General features: G+C 41.9%; 1 protein-coding gene across 12 annotated transcripts in view; it reads left to right on the top strand.

Annotated features, from left to right (window-relative positions):
* Nucleotides 1-20,924, top strand: part of Ptprt (protein tyrosine phosphatase receptor type T) — a 1,076,931-nt gene that overhangs the window by 355,561 nt on the left and 700,446 nt on the right. For all 12 annotated transcript variants that reach the window (XM_076930177.1, XM_076930174.1, XM_034495571.2 and 9 more), the window contains exon 3: nt 14,894-15,165. In XM_076930177.1, coding sequence (XP_076786292.1) covers nt 14,894-15,165 — 272 coding nt within the window. The remainder of the gene's footprint in view (nt 1-14,893; nt 15,166-20,924) is intronic.

Genomic DNA, 20,924 nt, shown 5'->3' with positions numbered 1-20,924 from the left:
CTGCCACTGCATTAAGAACTGTACCCCATCAAACTGTGCGCTTATATAAAAATCTTTGTGCATGAAGTTGCTTTTTTGTTGGGTATTTAGCCACAGCAAGGAGGAGTGTAACTAATACAGCAGCCCATCTATTTATTTATCTGTTGTTTGTCGTGGCCGTCATGTTTCACTGCTGCTACAGAGGATTTGTGACAAGGACTTTATGTCCTGCAAAGTCTGAAATACTGGCTCTTGAACCCTTTGTGTAAGATGTTTGCTAGCTTTTTCTGTGAGTTGGTTCATATAGTAATTCAGTTAATCCATATGATGCAGCCATTGTATTATCATGGCTTTAAAGACTGGGGACAAAGGGAAAGAAGAAAATGCTTGAGGATGTGGTAGAGAGAGGACTCCACTGTCCACATCTGACTCCAGAACCTGCATCTTGACCACTGTGGTATGTTCACAGTTTCCCAAGAGGTAAGAGAATCTACCATGTACAAGGAAGTAGGGCATGAGATGTATGTATCTATCTGCTTTCCAGGAGAGCATCCAAAGAGAGTCTGGCAGACAGGGTGTGAGCTTGCTCTCCTTATTTCTTACAGAGCATTAGAGTCACTGATCTTTGTTGTTTAGGAAATGTTGAGGGAACTGGGGAAATGGCTTTGGTCTGTAAAGTGTTTCCCACACAGGCACGGTAATTTTCAGTTCCTCAAACACATATGCAAAAGCTGAATGTGGAAGCACACACTTATAAGCGTAGTGCTGGGGAGAAAGATAGGCAGCTTCAGCATCCAGCTATTCTAGCCTAATTGGCAAACCTATGAGCAGTGAGTATTTTGTCAAAAACTTTATGGACATCACCTGTAGAAGGATAAAACCAGAGGTAATCCTGTGGCCTCTACATCTATGTGTGCACAGGCCCTCTCTGTCTCTCTTTCTCTTTTGGTTTCTCTTTCTGTTTCTCTGTCTCCCTTTCCCCCCTCTCTCCCTGTCTGTCTCTTTCTCTCTCTCATCTCAAAGAATGTGTTAAGATTTAAGAAATAGTATTCACAGCCATATGATTTATTTTATAAAAATGATGCAGAGTCACAAATGCACAGGCTCAGATAATGCACCATTCACAAATCCTGCCTGGGGAAATAATGACTGTGTGGTACTTCAGAGCATTGAAAGATGAGCTAAAAATCAAGAACTGAAAATGGGTAAATCATGGGACAAAAAGACTTGCGAGTCTCCCTGGGGGTTGTCTACAGGGTTCCTATTCAACTCGCTCCAAAGATCCTGAGGAGAATTGTCTTGGCAAAGAGACTCTGATTAAGTGTCTTGGCTGTTTTTGTTCACAGCTGTATTATCAGGGCCTACAAAACTACCTGGTATATCTAAGGAGCATGGTCTACATTTGACATAGAAAATACTGTGTCACCAATAAGCAGGCAGCCCCACAGAAGGGAGAAGATGCCTGCTCTTCCCCAGTGGGTATAGCTTAAGTGCAAACCAGGCCTCCATAAACTGTTACTCCTCATTAAGCTTCTTCTTCTGGACAAGTTTACTAACTGCAATCACAAGCCCAATTAGATGCCAGAAGTCTGGAGAAAGCACCTACCTGTGCCAGAAAGCAAGACTATAAGGATGCACCTCAAGAGTGTGTATGATTGCCTTATTTTTTTTTTACCCCACCTAACTGATTTTTTCTTGTATTCCTTAGGTATCACTTCATAATTAAAACAATTTCCCATGCCCACCCTGAATCTGATGTTAAGATGTCCCTACAAAGGCACAAGGACTACCAGTTACATTTTTGGTGGCATGAGCACAGTAGCTCATTAAGGGTTGAGTTTTCCTTCCCCCAGTTCCATATGTTGAAATCTGAAGTCTCAGTAGGCCATGTGAGCTTGTTGGGAAATAGTGATTGTATATGTAACTCATTAAGGTTAGACTGTTTTGAAATAGGGTAGACACGGATCTAAAATGACTGACTTTTACATATAGAAAGGAAAAGAAAAATTGGGCACACCGGAGAAAACACCAGGTACATCTGAAGGTATGGACCAAGTCATGTGTTTATAATGACCACCAAAGATCTTTGAAAGTGTTAGAAATTTGAAATGGGGTTGTGTTGGAATAGATCCCTTGTCAGAGCCCTGGAAAGGAACTAGCTTTAAGGACATGTAGATAATAGACTTCCAGTCTCCAGGATTCTGAGACAATCATTTTCTGTTTGCCTTCCTCAGAAGCTTTATTGTGGATCCCTGGGAGAGGAATCCAGAGACCCTCACCCAGTTCAGTTCAGTTCAGTTCAGTTCAGTTCAGTTCAGTTCAGTTCAGTTCAGTGTGATAGCTGCTTTCATAATCTCATTACTTCATCCTTCTGTAGTTTGTCTTTTCACTTTGGAACAGGTCCTGCCATGGAGTCTGAATGGATCCTTTGGCTCATTCAATTATCTTTAGTAATTTGAAGCATAGACTCCCTTGGGGCTACCTAGAATGCAGTAGATATCAGCAAGGGGAAGAGTAGCTGGGGACAGTAGCTGAAGTGAAGACCTTGAAAAACATTAGGGAGTATAGGGATTTGAATGTAAGAGCTCTAATTGACAACAGTAAATTAATGATAATAGCCTCAAAAACCAAGCAACTATCTGTATCTGTGAGTTGTTCCTTCTTCCTTCTAGTCTTCTGATACATGGCATGGCCATAGTACCTTCTCATTGAAAATGGCCTGGGTAGACCATAGGGGTAGTGATTGAATAGTTCTGGAAGAGCCCTTTGAAGAGTGGTTTATGAATAAAGAAAAAAAAATATATATAAAAAGAAAGGAAACCTGATGGGTCTTAAATGTTAGCACCAAATGAATAAAAGAAAGAGAGAGAGAGAGAGAGAGAGAGAGAGAGAGAGAGAGAGAGAGAGAGAAAGAGAGAGAGAGAGAGAGAGAAAGAAAGAAAGAAAGAAAGAAGGAGGGAGGGAGGGGGAGGGAGGGGAAGAGGGAAAAAGGGAGGGAGGGAAAGAGGGAGAAAGGAAGGGAGGAAAGAAAGAAAGAACAAAAGAGGAAAACATGATTGTTTGCAAGTATGGTAGAGGAGAATGTTTATTGTAGATAAATTGGGGCACATAGGTAGAAGCATGGTCAGAGACATCTGGGAGAGTACAGAGTAGACATCCATAGTGAGCTGGGCCATGTAGAGAGAGGGGAGAGGAAAAAGGAGAGGGGACAGAAATAAACCAGGTGCAGCAGCCGGAAGGCCCAATGGTACAAAGAGAGTGTGAAACCAAAATGGTTACATTATATAGGGAAGAGTAGCCTACGGATGGAGAGTTTAGGATAGGAGGCAGGATGTGCCAGTCAGGAGCTCCCTGTAATACCTAGGGACTAAGGGAGGCAGGGAGAACCTGGAGTCCTTGTCTGGTTTGATGCATGAAATAAACACTTTGGCTATTAGTCCCAGGTTTGAAACATAATAGTTTCAAAAAATATCATATAGTTAAGTATAAAGAACATATGCTCTGAACATCTTATTTCATGATGGGAAACTATAGAACACCAGAGAACGGAGCTGGCTTTAAGCTACTGTATTCTTCTTGGTCACCCATAGGCTAAGGATGTGGTTCTTACAACTGAATATATCTTGGTATTTTTTTAGAGCACCTTCTGAGCCCATGGTTGGACATCCATCCCCCTTACAGAGTTTTGGCTTGGTCTAGGTAGGGCTTGAAGATTTGCATTTATAATGAGTTCTGCTGATGCTGTTGCAGGTGCTCAGGGACCATAGTTGGGGACTCACTTGCAAATAAACATGCTCTTTAGGGGTCAGTTGAGAAGGATGTTCATGGCTTCATGGTGTCTCCTAGGACTCTTGTCTGTATAAACAGTGAGAGAAGGTAAGACTTGCTTACTCTGTATAGGATCAATTAGCTTCTTATGCTTGACACTCATAGGAGGGCTCAGAGATGCTCACACTGACCATGACAGAATGGTAGTTAATATTAAATCTTTATAATAATTCAGTTTTAATAAAAGAACAAGTAATATGGGTGCTACTATTACCTTCATTTCCTCCATTTTACAGATAAAGAAACTGAGGGAAGAAATTAGGGAGCTCGAGGAAATTGCCAAAGGAGACCCAGCTGGGAGATGATAGGGTTAGGATTGGATATGACAATCTAAATCTAGAATCCACATTCTCTTATTTTCCATTATTTCTTATGACTCTGTGGAAGAAAAGAGGCAATAAATGGCCCTAGTAATGTTGGCAAAGTTATTTGTATTTTCTTTGCTTTCATTCTTCACTCAAAAAAGGAAATAGCTTTTCCCATCTTACATGGAAAAAATACCTTTAGATTGAAAAAAATAAGCTGTCAGGATTAATTGGATAACAGCTGTCAAACTCTTGTAGCTCCTTAGAGGATGGTAAAAGAGGAGGAATAATTATTGTGCTATTTTCTATGCAGACCCTAGTACATTTGGGGGAGTCAATAAATGTCTAATGATATTCTTGGTAATTAGCAATGATGGAAGAGAGAATGTTTAGGCCAGAGAAGAAGGCTTGTGGGGCTGGGTAGAAGAGGGAGCTTTTACGGTTGATGTCCAGTGATCCAAGACTTGTGGCCCTGTAAGAAGTAGGTAGGGTATGGCTCAGGGAAAAAGGGAGTCTCTTCAAGCAGGGAAGCCTTCAGTGGCCCCAGGAGGAAACAGAAGCAAGTACTACTTGTTGATTTTTTTTAAGTTCACAGGATCCTGGCTTGGGCAATTACAGATCAGTTACTGCAGTGGCTTACTAAGTGGGGCCAAAGATCAACTGCATTAGCCTCACTTAGAGGCTTATTGGAAATGCAAATGCTTGCACTCTACCCCAAACTGATAGCAGGTGGAACCCAGCAAACTTTAAGAAGATTTCCAGGTGCTCTGGTTACATTTTATAATTCTGGACTTGTTTTAGAGGAAAATAGTTCTGATCTTAGAGTCAGACACTCAACTAAGATCAAATGCTGGCACTATCTCTTTAGGCTATGTGGCTTTGGGCAACTCACCACAACCCTGTGGCTATAAAGTTTTCAAAGTTACCTGTGGATACGTGAGAAGGCTGAGACTGGTTTGCAACAAAAATTTTTATGTGCATGGAATATTGTTTTTTTTTTTTTACCTGTCAGACATCTCATTGACTACCTCAGTTTTTCACATATTTATTTACTGAAGATGGTTCTTGTTTTTCTTCTTTTTATGCCTCCTCCATACACATGGCTCACTCATCATAAGACCTTCCATATTCTTGTGATTGTTTTTAATTTTGCTGTGGTTCCCAGAAGGTGAGACATTTTTCAGTACAGTCTGTTGTTCCTGTGTAGTGTCAGACACAGAGTGGCTGGAGGACAAATATTTAAAGTTTGTGAATGTTATTAAAATGCTTGACTCTAATGAGTTTTATGAGGAAACTGGCAGAAGGATTGGATTACCATGTGGGAATGAGAGAAAGGGAATGTAGATACTAGAAGTCTTCTTCTAGTTATGGATGTAACTAGTTATGTAGTTATGTAGTTATGGAGTAACATAAGATGGGAGAGTGAGCTCTGATGTTTGAGGTCTGAGGGAGAGATGTTGTGTAATTGGGAAATATACAAACCTTAGCAGAACTCCATGGGCTAGAAGGTCATTAATAGGGGCACAAACTCACCTTTAACTTTTACAATGTGGCCTGCTAACTATTGGGCCATCACTTGTTTTAAGAAGCTCTCCCCAGGGCTTAGGTGATCGGAGAAAACTTGAGATTAATCCTCCAAACCGGAGATAGCTGTATTCCTGAAGTTTGCTGCCAGCCATCCTGTCCTATGTGACAAACTCCTGACCAGTGAGAGAGACCCTGTTTTATAAAAATTAGATGGTACCTGAGGAATTATACTCTTAGAACATATGTGTATACACACACACACACACACACACACACAAACACACACACACACACACGCTACTTTCTAGTACACCAGGACAGACATGTTTTAAAGTTCAGAGACACTCTTTTATCTTTTGTTTACTTATCACAGACAGGTTATAGACCTCTTTGGGAAATAGATGGATGCTCTCCCCAGGGGAAAAACAAACAAAAAACACAATAGATATTCCCGTCCATTGACCTTACCAATCACTGGATACCTGGCCAGGTTGCTTGGAATATGGAAAATATCCACTGAGAGGAAAAGTAGATAATGACAATATACACTTTTCCTAGGCCTGGCATTTTAAACGTGGGAACTAATAGCAATGATCCAATTTAGTAAAGGGGAAAGTAAGGCATCATTATTTCAACAGGCTAGTCATCTCTTTGTTATGTTCTCCCCCTCCTTCTGTCCCCCTTTTCCTTTCTCTTGTCTCCTCTTCCCCCTTTGCTTCTTTTTCTCATTGCAAACATATGAAGTAGTAATTCAGTGTTTTCTACAGAGCATGGCATAGTAGAACATTCTGAGTTTAATTGGAGCATAAATGTAACTAATCAAAATATTATCATGCCAATGGATGTGTGAAGTGTTGGAAGATTTAAATATATATGTGTATTTTAGTTCCACGTCATTTCGGTTTTGAGTGGTAGACACAAAGGACTTAGCCCAATTAATGTCAAAAACAGTTTATGGTCTGACAGTGTCTCAGCCACCTTGTGTTCTTCACTTTTCACATGGTAACAGCTTGCCAGTTCATTATATTTTTACTCTTTCCTCCCACTCTTTGCCCCTCTTCCTACCTGTACCAGCTGTCCAGAATAAGACCTTATAACTCTAGTGAGTTTGTGTCCATTCCTTGGCACAAACCATAACATAGCCATGAATGGCATGTAGATAGGAACTAAAATAATAATGGCAGCTGGTTAGGTTTGAATCCCAGTGCTGGTATTAACTGTATGGCCTTGAGAAACGTTCACTGCTCTTGTCTGTTTCCCTTTATGTAAGAAACGATGATGATCGTAAGTACTTTGTAAGACTGATTTTAGGTGAACTCATGGATGTAAGTAAATTGGGTAGTAGTATGTGTTTGGTATAGTTGGTAAAGAGAGGAATTCTTGAAGACACACACACACATGCATTCACATATGCACATATACAAACATGCACACGTCAGGAGGGCACACACACATGTGCGCACACACACACACACACACACACACATATGCACTTATGAAAAATGACCTTTCCTTCCTCACTTTTTTCAGAAGGAACCCAAGACAATAGTTAGGTTAGCCATGTTTATAAGTAAGCCATGTGTCCTGGCATATCAGTGACTAATAATGCTTTAGTTTCTGTGAAGGTTGTGTGTGTGTGTGTGTGTGTATGTGTATGTGTGTGTGTGTGTGTGTGTGTGTGTGTGTGTGTGTGTTGGGGTGGGCTGTAAGTTTATTAAGAGGATATATGTGTGCTTTGTATTTAGCTCTGTCCTGGGACCTGATCTTTCTTACTGGGTCTGTGTCCTTTCCTTCCTATGTTTCCCTCTTCCTGACTCAGATCTTCTTGTCTCTCTTGTCATCCCTCCCTTCCCCCTTCTCTCTTCCTCTTGTCTACTTTGACTTTTCTCTTTTTTCTTTACTTTGTTCCCTTCTTCCTGAATATTGTCTCAGAAGGAGAATAGTAAAGGTTTCTTAGCTTTCTGGTGCTTAGGGAAAAGACTCAAGTGCCTTATGACACCCAAGCCTTGTTCTGCTTGAGTCAGGGTGCAGAGCATGAGTTATAGAGAGCCCCTCCTATCATGTATCAAATCCAGCCACCTCAGTGTACTTCATTTTTAAACATTATCCACACTTACATGGATTATCAGATAACAGTTTCTTAGAAAATTGCCTTAACAAATTTGCATATGAAATGCATGAATCGCAACTTTCTGGTCTGAATGGATGATTACAGAAATACTTATGACTTGTTCCCACAAACTTACTGACAAAATGTTCACAATGTGCAGTTCATTTGAAATTTCAGGATCTGTTTTTCTTGTTTTAAATACATATCATGCATCAATTAAGCTGTAATTAACACCCTCCCCCTATTTTCTGGTATATTAAAAAAGAATCCACTTTCTTTCCCGTTTTTGACACATGGTAATTAGATTGCTTTCACAGATAATATGGGCAATGCTGAATGATATGTTTGTTATTGTGGCTATTGGTTTACTGTTATATTTTTGATCAGCTTAGTGGTGATAAGTTCTCATGATAATGCCAGTTACACTAAGTGGTTCCCTTATACATGTGTCTTCAAGTTTGACAGTGCATTATGCCTTTGATTGTTTTGTTCCCCATTACCCACACTCCATTTCTTTGGGTGAGAAAGATTAATATCATCAGTGTGAACTTTTAAATTCAGTCTCATCCAAAATAGCTATAGTGTACTCATGTACTGCTATATGTAGGGACCATGGTGCAGAAGTAACTGTTCTTTGGGCACTTGTGACAGCCACACAGAGTAAGTGAGATTTGTGGAGTTCAATGGACATAGGATATTTGGGTGTTATCATGGTTTCTTTTATATTTTTGTGATTAAAACACTACTGCCAGAAGCATCTTTGGAGAGGAATGAGCTTATTTGGTTCATACCTCCAGTCATAGCCCATACACTGCTTGATGGCTTGCTTGCTTGGCAGTTGCCATGGAGATGAGGAAGAAGACAGGTGATCTGAGAAGCTAAGGAGCAGGTTTTCCAAGACCTGGATGCCTTATCAGCTATAGAGGATAAGGGTAGGATAGTGTGTCTTATTTTGTTCTTTAATAGAATGGATGTTTTCTTTGTTTTAAGGGTGTATGTGTGTGTGTGTGTGCATACACATGTATATATTTGAGTGCATGTTTGAGTGCATGTGTATGTGCATATGTGTGAGCATGCATGCATGCATGGCTAGGGCACTGTGTTTTGTTTTGTTCCTAAACAGGTTTCTTGTTTTCACATGTGTGTGTGTGTGAGTGTGTGTGTGTGTGTGTGTGTACAGGTGCACACCTGCAAAAGCCAGAGGTTGACCTCACACACCTTCTTCTTTTACTGTGCACTTCCTTTTTTTGAGGCAGGGTCTCTCACTAAGCCTGGGGACTAACTAGCCTTCAAACCTCTGGATCCTCAGGTTTCTGCTTTCCCAGGTCTGGGATTACAGGTGTGCACATAGGTGCTGGGGATCCAAACTTCAGGCTTCATGCTTGCACAGTAAGCACTTTATCCTTCACTGTGGTAGTAAATATTTAACCCCAATAAGTCTATTCAAGGAAAACACAACTCAATTAATATGAATATAAGCTCCGTGCCTAGATTGGGCAGATACAGAACTATGCTACTATTCTCCCCATCTATAAAATCCCTTGTTACTGCGGTTCCTTCAGGCCAAGTGCTTTTGCTCCAATCTCCTTTCACCTCCTCTTCTGTCTTCCTCTCTCTACCCCCTCTCATCTTTTCTCTTCCTTCTCCTTTCCTAAAACTTCTAGCTCTACCGTCCCTTCCACTGCCCAATCACAGACTTTATCCTGTATTTTGCTGGTTAAAAATGAGGAGAAGGTTCACAAAAGTCACCTGAGTATATGATTGAATCCTGGGCAGAGGCAGCTTCTCTGGGGGAAGCAGAATTAGCATCAAAATACAAACAGCACCAGGGCAATCCACAACATGCCACTGCATCCCTAGCCTCTGATTCTTGGCTAAGCTTTCTTCAGTCTGATAAATTTTCTCTGCTATATGGAAAAAAATTTTGGGCAGTGTGAAAGCTAGGAAAGAAGCTAATATTGAGAACCTAAGAGGCCACAGTCTCTGTCTGGGCACATATTAATCAGCATTTTATATAATCCCTGTGAGTACAATGTAAAAAGAGTTTTCATGGTTATTTTGAAGAAGATGAAAGTGAAGCTGAGATAGTTTAAGAGACCTGCTTGACATAGTCTAGGAAAAGCAGTGTAAATGAGATTTCTGTCCAACTTACTGATCTTATAAATTCATTTTGTATGGAGCAAGTGGCTTGTCCAAGGTCACATGACAGTGAAGCCTGAGACTCTGAGTTGCTAACTTCATTCCAGTTTTTGCTATGGGGGATTCTGCTGTCTTTACTCGAGAATCACATGTGTCCCCAGATTGTTTTGCAAGAGGGAATGATACCTAATGTTGCTTCCAGGAAACTGAGCACTCCTAGGTATTTTAAAGGTCATGTGTCTCTCAGGTCTATACCCAACACAGAGACATGTACAGTCTGATTTTTGACACACAGCTTGGCGACCATGAGTCGAACTCTAGCTTTTGTCTATGCATCAGTAAATCTTCTTTAAAATAGGGCTAGCATGATGCTGCCTCGTTGGAATGCTAAACGGTGTTTAGACTAGTGTCTGGTATGTAGAACGTTCTCAGTGTCACTCCCTACATCAGCACCATCTGCTGCTCACACTGCTTGTTGTAAAATCCACATTCCGAGTCAAGTACTGTTTATCATTTAATATTCGCCATCATGAATGACAAACTCTTGTACATCTATTTCAACATCCCATTTCATAGATGAAGACACTGAGGGCTGGGAACTTTCTCAAAGTCACTTCCCTATGGAACAACAGACCCGAAAGAGAAACCAGCTTCCCCAGTGAAGACGCTGGGCCCTCTCCATGCTGCTACAGTTGCTCTGCTCGGCTCTCAGCAGCTCTTGGGTCTCTGTCTCAGTCCTTTTTCCCTTCATAGGTTCTGGCACATGGAGCTGGCGGGCCACCTGTCTGCAGGGACCACTCTGTGTTCTTGTTCTCAAAGCTGCAGGCCCTCAGCTGCCAGTCGCCCAAGCACACTCATGTAATCTTAATGAACAATGTGCAAAGCCATTAAAAACTCAATTAGGACTTTCTTTTTACTGCCGACGTGAGGAAATGCAATCCTGAGGTGCTCATGTGTAAACACAATAGCCGCCATCTGCTACTGAGAAGCATGTTGCCTCCAAAAAGGGTATCTGTGAGGCAGCCACATCAGTAACTGGGCGCTTATCGAGGCATTATTATGCACGAAGGGGGAAATGCAGAATTTATGGCCAGCCAGAGAGTACTTCCTGGTTGAATTCCACGATTTTCAGTGTTATGTGTAATAACTATGAAGAAACTAATGCTGTTTTATGTTCCTTATCACACTGGTGCGGTTTTTTAAGGGCAAAAGAAACGGCTATATTTACAGCCTTTTTTCTTGTTTTTTTTTTTTTTTTTTTTTTTTTTTTTGACTGATCTAGGCATAATGACTGGCTCATTTTTGATCTCTAGGAAACTGACAGCCCTGGGATGATATTAATTATGCCAACCTGTTGATCAAAGAGGGCCCTACTGAGCCGCTGCAGAACAGGGCTCTTGTGCTTGAATAATCTTAGAAATGGCAGGCCTGGGATCAAATGACTCTGGGGATACAGCTTCTTACTTTTATGGAGGATGTGGCCAGACTTCTCATGGAGGGGCTACTGGTATATCGTCTGATCTCATATCCTCTTAAGACCCCACACCTGCTTTTCTGATAGTTGTGGATTTCTGTCCCTGTACCTTTGCGCAGTCCCTTCTAATTCGAACCACCCTGGGTTGCTTCTCTTCTGGGTGTTTCAGTTTACAACATCTTGCAACTTTGCTTTATACTTTCAATTCCTTTAATAAAGGGACCTGGGAGAGATAGTAGGGGGTCTTACTGAGGAGCCCAAATAATAATGGCACTGCTGTAGAAATATAAATCTCAAAATTCCATCAGCTCCATAACCCAATTATAGTCTATTTCTTCTAAAGAATCTCTTTGTGTTCAAAATAAGTGCTCCTGAGAGGTGGAATACCTGCAATATAGCCCTGACTATCCTGGCGCTTTCACTGTGGCTCTACCCTCTCCTGGATTCTTGTGAAAATTCAGTGTATCTGGGAGAAGAGAAGGGGCCAGTCCTTCCCATCCTTGCATGTATGCACATTATCACTTGAGGCTCTTGACAGAAATGTAGGTACAGATGCTACAGGAGCATGGGGTCGAGACTGAGATCTTCATGTCTTCTGGCTCTTACGTGATACTGAGGTGTGAATGAAGGACCATTAACTAGGAAGAAAAGGTGATGAAGGATGTGGGCATGAAAGGACCATACATGGAGTAGATGCACAACATACTCCAATGGCTTTGACACTGAGTCTTGTAGCCACTCTGAACAATGTAGGGAGACTGGGCATTTTCTCTGTTCCTGTGTCCAGAGTTATATATGAAGCTTCATTAAATAAAACAAATGCCACATCTTCTGCAAGATTGCTCGGCTACTAAAGCTAGGATGAACAGAAGCGATGGCATGAGCCAGTGGAAGGACCGTTTCCTAACTTCCTCTGCTGTGGGGTATAAGAAGCTGCAGACACATGCCTAAGGGTATAAATTAACAGGTGGCTAAAGAGCTGAGTGTATATGGAAGCCATCATGCAACCTGGGAAAGAGAGAGTCCAGCACATTCCACTTCTCAGGCTGTCTCTCTTCCTCAAAATAAATGGCTGCTCAGTGTCAAACACAGCCCACCACCCTCTGTGAAACTTGTGAGCTATAAGCCATCTGTCAAGGACACCAATCAGAATCCTGCATGTATACTAGCAATGGCAGGCATGGATGTTGGATAAGTCTCATCTCTGAGCCTCAATTTCCCCCTTTGTTTCTTTCTTGCTACCTCATTGGCAGCTTATAATAATTAGGTAACTTCTGTAATAGGGAGACACCTTTCCATTTACTGTCAGTTACTCCCAGGTCATGAAGGAGGGTTCTTCAAACTCTTGACAACTCTTGGTCCACTTCCACTGAATAGTGACCCAGGAGCTGACTGAGTTTTCTGATTAGTAGGCCTGCCATTTCTAAGATTATTCAAGCATGAGAGCCCTGTTCTGCAGTGGCTCAGTGGGGCCCTCTTTGATCAACAGGTTGGCATAATTAATGTCATTCCAAGGCTATCGGTTTCCTAGAGATTGATAATCTGACCTCGGTTTCTTCTGTCCTTGTCATTTGGCTTCTTTGTTTTGAGTCTTTTTTTGATACAAACTCATCCAAATGCCCTCAGTTGTCATCTCAGAAGAATAGCTCTGTCTCTAAGAATCTGAGTTGGGTTAGAGCTGGATAACAGGGCTTTTTATATTTGGATGTGGGGCATGCTGGAAACCCAAGTTGGTATCAAGACTGTTATTTTCTATAATCCAGCTTTGAGGGCAATTGTATAAAGGTTTTAAATATAATCTCCCTTCTGTGTCTACTTGTAAATTAGTTCAGAACCCAAGAGACAAGGTCTAAACGGTCTGTACTGCTTAAAAACCCATACAAGATGTATCGGATAGTCCAGCCCTTATTAACATACAGATCTTAGTTCTTTTAGTATCACAGGGAGCAAGGTGACTTATGGCTACCAAAGTGGCTCATTTTGCCTGGGGATAAGGGGTCTTAAGATTTCATTCAGAATGAAGATTTTAGTGATCACAATAAGATTTCAAAGCAATGCTGGTTTTCTAGATGGAAAACATTTATCTCAGCATTACTTGAGTTTACTGTGTTTTATGATACATTTTATTCAGTAGAATCACACAACTTGTAAGTCGCTGAGTTTAGCCTTCCCCCTTGATTGTGAAATTCTCTTAGATATCCTAGCTGGTGCAGGCTTTGAGAAGCTGCCTGCAGTGATGATAACTTGCTTTGTCTCTGGGCAGTTGGTTTCATTTTGCACAAAGTTCACTTGAGATGTACTTCTTCATAGTGATGGATCTGAGTCTTGTTCTCAGCAAGCTTTATCAATTAGCCAATGTCACAGTGATGTTGTATGAACACTCAGGAGGAAACCCATGGCAAACAACAGTAAACATTGATTCTTACACACATGGATCTGTGCATTGATTACAGGTTGACTGACACAGGTTAGATATGTTGAGCACACGGCTATGCATCTTGCTTTCAAGCATGGCTCTTTACCCATGGCTTATCTATGTATGCTAATTCTTGATCCCAAGCCAATTGGGACATCAGCTTCTGTGTCAAAAAAAAAAAAAAAAAAAAAAAAAAAAAAAAAAAAAAAAAAAAGAAAAGAAAAAAAAACCACAAGAAGATAAGCCTAGCTCTAATGTCAACTATAAACATCTGTTTGACTTCTATTAACAAGTCACATAATGGAGCCAGGGTCAAGAGATAGCCTCTGGTTCTACAGAGGGAACTGTAAAGTCAATGCCAAAGGGTTTGGATCCAGAAAGGGGTAAAGAATAAGAAAGAATTTCTATTTGTCACAACAATGGAAAGAGGCTCACTCCTGTCTGGAACATTCTTAGAAGCAGTTACACTTTCTGCAAACAGATTCCTAATGTTAATCTGAATCTCTGAGAGCTTAGTGAATGCCACTCACTTTGCATTCCTCCTCAGGTATGTGCCAGTAATTCCTCACACTTTTTTGGGGCTTCATTTCTTCCTCAGATATTCGCTATTCATATATTGTCTCCTTTAATATGGAATCTCCCCTGCTGAGTGCAGAACTCCAGATGGAGCTTGTCCATACACAGGACCTTTTTATATTGTAGGGGTTCAGCCTAGGCTAGGACAAGCCTAAGCTTTTATGAGGCTACTTCTCATCTCATTTCACCTGTAAAGATTGCAGTTAGTCTCTTGCTGGGATTTTAGCCCGCAAGGTCCAGCATTTAGTTATAAACAATCTACTTGTTGAATGCTCCTTGTACAGTACCAGAAATGCTTCTTGTATAGTAACTTCCTGTCTTGTTCTTCCAGTACTACCACAAGTAGGGATTTTAGCCCCTGGAATGGAATTCTTCAGACTCTAAGAGGGGATGTGGCTTCTTCAGAGTCAACCTGACCCTGTCATCTAAAGGGACTTCATTTCTAACCTCCCTTCTTGGTACTGTGTATAGATATGACAAGGTTTTACAAGGACATTTTCTCTCTTTGTCTCTGTTTGTTACCCACTGTGGGTCTCTAGGGTCCTTCATGATGGTGAACAGCTCTGGAAGGGCTTCAGGCCAGAAAGCCCATCTTCTTCTGCCAACCTTGAAGGAGAATGACACCCACTGCATTGACTTCCATTACTACTTCTCCAGCCGAGATCGCTCCAGCCCGGGAGCCTTGAATGTCTATGTGAAGGTGAACGGTGGTCCCCAAGGGAACCCTGTCTGGAACGTGTCTGGGGTCGTCACTGAGGGCTGGGTGAAGGCAGAGCTTGCTATCAGCACCTTCTGGCCTCATTTCTACCAGGTATGACACTTATTCTTTTCAGCAAGTAATAATTACATTCTTTTACATCCCTGCTTTTCCTAGAGTGGATAGGTCTTAAAAGGACCTCACTTGTTTACTCTTTCAACTCATACTGAAGAGGCTTTTCCAGGGATGCAGAGGTGACCTAGGACAGCCTCTGCCTCCCTGGAGGTCATCAAGAGGAGACCAATGTGTAGATAAACAGTGCCAGCATAGCAGAGTGCATGTGGCTTCCTAAGACTGGAGAAATGCAGGCACCAAAGCCTCTTATAAACTAACAACCAGATTCCACACATGAAAAGGTTGAGGTTCAAAGAGAGAAGCTGACTAGTCAGGTAGTGGCTATTTGGCTGGAAGGGCAATAAGATAGCTTCTGAGAAGTGAGGACAAGTAGGCTCAATTTGGAAGGTTGAATTAAAATTCACTGGAAAGGGCGGGCAAGGTACTGAGATGTTCTGGAAAGTGGATGATGCAGGAGAAGGAAGCAAGGTGAGTGAGAGGTTTTGAGGAATTAGGAAGCTAAGTTCTCTGTTTCTTTTTGATTGTTTTGTTTCAAGCTTTTGTTACTATTGTTTGTTTGGGGGTTTTATTGAGACAGGCTCCGCATGCTGTTGCCCAGAGTATCCTGAAACCCACAATGCATTGCTTCCCCAGTGCTAGAACTTGAGATGTATGTAACCACACCCAGCAGAAACCAAGTCCTTTAAGGATGTGTTGCTAAAGAGATATACAGGGAACCGAACCTGCAGAGCATATAAACCCTGAGAGTTAGAAGGCCAGGCTAACAAGCAGGTCCTATAGCCATCATGCTTCACAATTACCAGTAGGGGAAAAGGATCTGTGTTCTCCTAATTCATTGTGGACCAGTACAAGCCGAATAAACCATACCATTGCAATGCCAAACTGTTGTGTTTGCTTTGAACCCCCATCCTCTCTTTTCCTACCTATACCAATGTGAATGAAGAAAAAGGTTGCAGACCCACACCAATCTACAGAATGTTCATGGGGGCACAAATCCAGACAGGTTTAAATCAAAGTTATTGGGAAATTTTCTTTAAAACACATCATTAGTTAAAATCCCCACATCATGGAATCAACCCATGTTTAAGTGTGCCATCCAGTGCCTTTCTTGAGGCAAAGCCACTGTATTTACGACCATCAACCGTTTGATATTTTCATCATCCAGCAAGCTCCCTTGTACCCTACTCTCAGTCTGCATTCACCCTGATGAAGGTTTTCAAGTAAGAAAGTACCACAAATCTGCCTCTTGAGGAGATTTTTCTAGTGTCTGATGTATAACATAACCCCAAGGGTGACAGATGAGTGGCCGCCATCTTCTTAGATGGCCCTGAGTACCACACCCAATGGATAGTTCTTTCAGTCCATCAGGATTAGGAATGCTTTGCTATACCGAGCTTGCTTGTTTACATCAGCGAGGCAGCTTCAGTCCTATTTCTTCTTTGCTCCAGAAACTAAAAATCAGAATTTAATACTCAATTACCTTCAGTACTTAGCCTACATTTTTTGCCACATCTATTTCCCATTTTCTCTCCAATGAGTTGTGATTTGTTTTAGAATGATTGCATTGTCCTCTGTGAGGCACTTCCTGTAATTCCTCTAGAATTAGAGGAGAGAATGATGATGATCCCGGTGGTGATGCTGAGGGGATGCTGCTGCTGCTGCTATTGATGATGATAGTGATGAGGATGGTGATGATGATGATGATACCTATCATTTGTTGAATGCTTACATCACAGGCACAGTATAAAATATCCTGTCAGAAATGCAGAGGTGAGTCAGACAGAGCCTAGCTTTGTAATGACTGTGGGCTACACTCATTTTATATCAGGTGGAGCCCCACTCCCTTGTGGGAGCAGCAATGTCTTACCAAGAAAATTGGCTAAAAATGGACTATAATAGTTTTAACATGTGTGTCATTAACACAAGAACATGCTCTATGGTAGATGTTTTGAGAAAGATGCCTTTGACCTCATTATTTTTTTTTTTTATCTTTTCTCCCCTTGTAAGGATGTTTTTAAAGTAATACCAGGTCCACAAACCTCGATCTGGCATTCACAGTGTCAGCTATATTTCAGAGTTCACAGTATTTGCAATTTACAAGGTTATAACATTCGCATGCACTGTGTGCTTTGTAGGTAACACCCATCATAGGCTCTTCACAGCACTGCAGAGCCAAGTGTACAGATAGCCTGACCACAAAATTTATGCATATTCACAAGCTATGGTATAAATTTAGGCTGTATATGGTATCCAAACAGCTCAGCTTAGCTTTTATCACCAATTTACCTTATAAAACACTCATATGACATAGATTGCTCCAGGGCACGCCTGATTTCTAGATTGCCTTTGGGAGTTTATCCTTCTGTTTTGTACTTTCATGGTTTCATGGCTGAGGCGAGACGTTCTTTTTGCTACTTCTGCAGGAGAACTCACACTAGTTGTTATTTGACGTGCTCTTTAGTGAAGGCGAAGTGTTCCAGGCTTTGGGAAAGCTTTGTGGTATATTCCATCTAGAAAATACAGTCAGCCAAGTAGGGTACTAGGGAGCCAGAATAAAATCTGTGTGTTGGTATTTAATCTACTGCCTTCTGTGGAAATTTGACCTTAACCTGCTTTTAGCATGTTCCTATCTTAACATAGAGGTAGTATTCTAAAGAGTGGTGTGCCAGTTTCCTGGTTTATCTCAGGTGGCCCTGGTTTATTCATCTTGTCCTAGTGAACTGTTGAGCAGCATGAGGACCATTTGAACTTCTAGATTACACAGTGTCTATGTCCATACAGGTTTACAGTCTGTGTATTGGTAGAAGTGGATCTGGCTTATCCCTATTGTGCACCAGACAGAAGATGTTTTAGTTTGGTAAGCCGTAAGTTCTCTGTGGTTGTTACCTAACTCTGCAATTGTGCCATGCAAGCAGACCTCGCAATATGAAAATGAATAGATGCAACTGTTTCAATAAAGGGTTACGTGTAGCAGCAGCTGATGGCCCAACTTGGTTCCCAGGCTTTAGGATGCTGAGCTCTGATGTGCCTGGGGCTGAGAGATATATTACAGAGTCCAACAGCACATAGCAAGGTATTGACAAATCTCGGGCCACAACGTTAAGTTCCCTGGTCCCCATAGTGTTCCTGCTTTACTGCCGAGTATGAACATCTGCCATCTCCATAAACTCACAAGTACTCTCAAGGAGACCTCAGGCTCCAATTAGACCTTTTCTAGAGCCTGTTTTGAGTAGATACAAGATAGGGTCATGACTTGAAGTATACCAAACAGGATAATTGATACAGAAAATGGACTTTCCCACCATTTGCCCTGTTCTTTGATAGAGATTGAGGAAGAAAGGACATTTGATGAGCTCCCATTCCCGTGGCCCTGTAGTAAGCCTATTCCTGTATTTCATGTATCTGTATTAGAGCTCCCTGTATTTGGTGGTAGCAGATCCTGTTTTCTAGCATAAGGGACATTATTGGTAAATCAAAGTTCCCATAATCCTGTCCAGGCTCACCAGCTCTGAGCTCGATGTCCTGCATTTTGAGGAAGTGCTTTTCCTGCTCTTGGAATCTGCTGCTCTCTAGCTGTGTGATATCCTGTGTTCTGCCATCTAACAGTTAGGTTCCCAATGGACTTGGATGGAAGATAGACAGAGGAACAGGATGGGTGCCTCAGTAGGCTAAGCTAGATCCCATATGAGGAGGCTTGCCAGGCTTGAATTGATTGGAAGGAAGAAGGAACAGAAATAGAAGGAAATGGAAAAAGGGAGGAAGCCATCTTTAAAGAAAGATACTGCATGGTTTGGCCTATCCTCTCTAGCCTCTGTGCCTTTTCTGAGGTAAACAGCTGCACCAGGAGGCTTCTAAACAATTTCCTGCATCCTCAAGTTTCCTCTGCTCTGAGCTTTGTGATGACAAACCACTCTGGTGTTGAGAGAAGCATTGTGGAGAAAGCACATGTTACCTCTGTACACAGTTAGCCATTCCCAGACACTCAAATGGCCATGGCCATGAGCACAGTCGAGCACACACTTACGCTCAAATTCCTGCTTCCACCCAGATTCAAATATACACACTCATGGGTGACATAATGAGAAAGGGGACCTCCTAAGAGACACAGAGACAGGAGTGAAACAGGCTTTTTTTCTTCTAATTATCCATACTTCAAGCTCCAGTTCTCTGTGTAGAGCCTGTAGACTGAGTCAAATTCGGTTTCCAGCATTGCTGGGCTTTGAACCTCATGGGTTTGTGTATTCATTTATTAAAGTCATATTTCACAGTCCTAAAATTGACTTTAGCTCTGTAATAAACAAAAATGTCATCTTTCATATTACTGGGCTTTTGACTGCTGGGCCTTCAGAAGGGCCCCAGATGAGAAAAATCCCTTTGCAGCCCACCCCACCCACCCCACCCACCCCACTCACCCCACCCACCCCACCCACCCCATCCCTGCCTGCCTCCCAAGGGAAAGCTGATTTACTGCCTGGCAAGCCTTATGCTTCTGATCTATGCCTCTTTCCAGGTGAGATCAATTCTATTTCATATTTTAGTGGTTCTGAACTTTTATGCCCTAATATTGAGGGGGAAAAATAAAACTGTTACTAATTTTTCAGTCACCTGCTTATTCTTCTTTCCATTCCCTGCCTATGTGAAATGGCCTTTTGTTCAAGTGCCCAATAAGCCCTTGATATGAAGGACTTGCCTGATATTGGTATAAGTCTCCCCAGAACTCAGTCCCTTTTTCAGGATCTATCTGGCAGTTGGCACCCTACATGTAGTATTGACAGTAACAATTCAGGAGTTTTTGTCACTGCAGCATGCCCTATCTTCCACCCTTTGAATCCCATCCTTCTCCTGCCCCACATGAGATGTCCATCTCTATTATACAGCAGATGCTCTTTCTTCTACACAGGCTACATAGCTGTCTCCGAGCTGGCATGGGAAAGAATGCCCGTTGATTGGGCTCTAAGCAATCTTCCCTATAGTACCTGTAGAGCACTCTTCCTAAGAGGAACTCTGATAAGCCAACATTTTTCTCTTATCTTTTAAGAAATGTTTGCAGACCTTTGAAAGTTTTACTGTGTTTTCTGCAGAAGAATTGCTGACAATCCGAGAGAGAAACCTCAACATGCCATGACCTGAAATGTTCACCGCCTTCCCCCAAACATGTACAGCACTGTATTTTTTTTTTAAAGCTTAACATAATTCTCTCTTAGTCTTTCCTGGGAGTTACTTCTAGGTTTTGACTGCACAGAGGCAAGTTTGAACCAGTCTGCATACTTTCCACCACTCTGACACTTGCACCAGGAAGACTCCAGCAGGGTTTTAGACCCAAATTAGCTGTAGTTTGTTGACAGTAGGTTCTATGCACCAGCCTTGAGGCCAAGCAGTGTCCTTCAGAGGAGCTTGAGATACCTGAGTGATACCTGAGACCATCTCTTCCACTGTGGTCTTCGAATCCCTTTGAAGAAGGGTCCCTGCTTTTACCAAGTGTCCTTTGCCCTTCAGGGCATGTGGCCCACTTCAGTATTCCACCCCACTCCACCCCATACCTCCCTGCCCTCTGGAGACATCCAACTCTAGAATATTCTTATGTCTTCCTCTATCTCTTATCACATTTTCAGGACCAAAGAAAGATAGCCATTATCTCTGTGCTGACAGCTCTTGCATAGGCCTTTCTTTCTTAGAAGAGGCTGGCATCCTCCTTTGTGGTGTCTGCACTGATACCTAGCCATTATCAGCATCTTCCA

The sequence above is a fragment of the Arvicanthis niloticus genome, chromosome 2 (assembly GCF_011762505.2).
Source record: "Arvicanthis niloticus isolate mArvNil1 chromosome 2, mArvNil1.pat.X, whole genome shotgun sequence".
Lineage (NCBI taxonomy): Eukaryota > Metazoa > Chordata > Mammalia > Rodentia > Muridae > Arvicanthis > Arvicanthis niloticus.
Note: the sequence above shows the minus strand (reverse complement) of the source record. Positions and strands in the feature narration are given on the sequence as shown.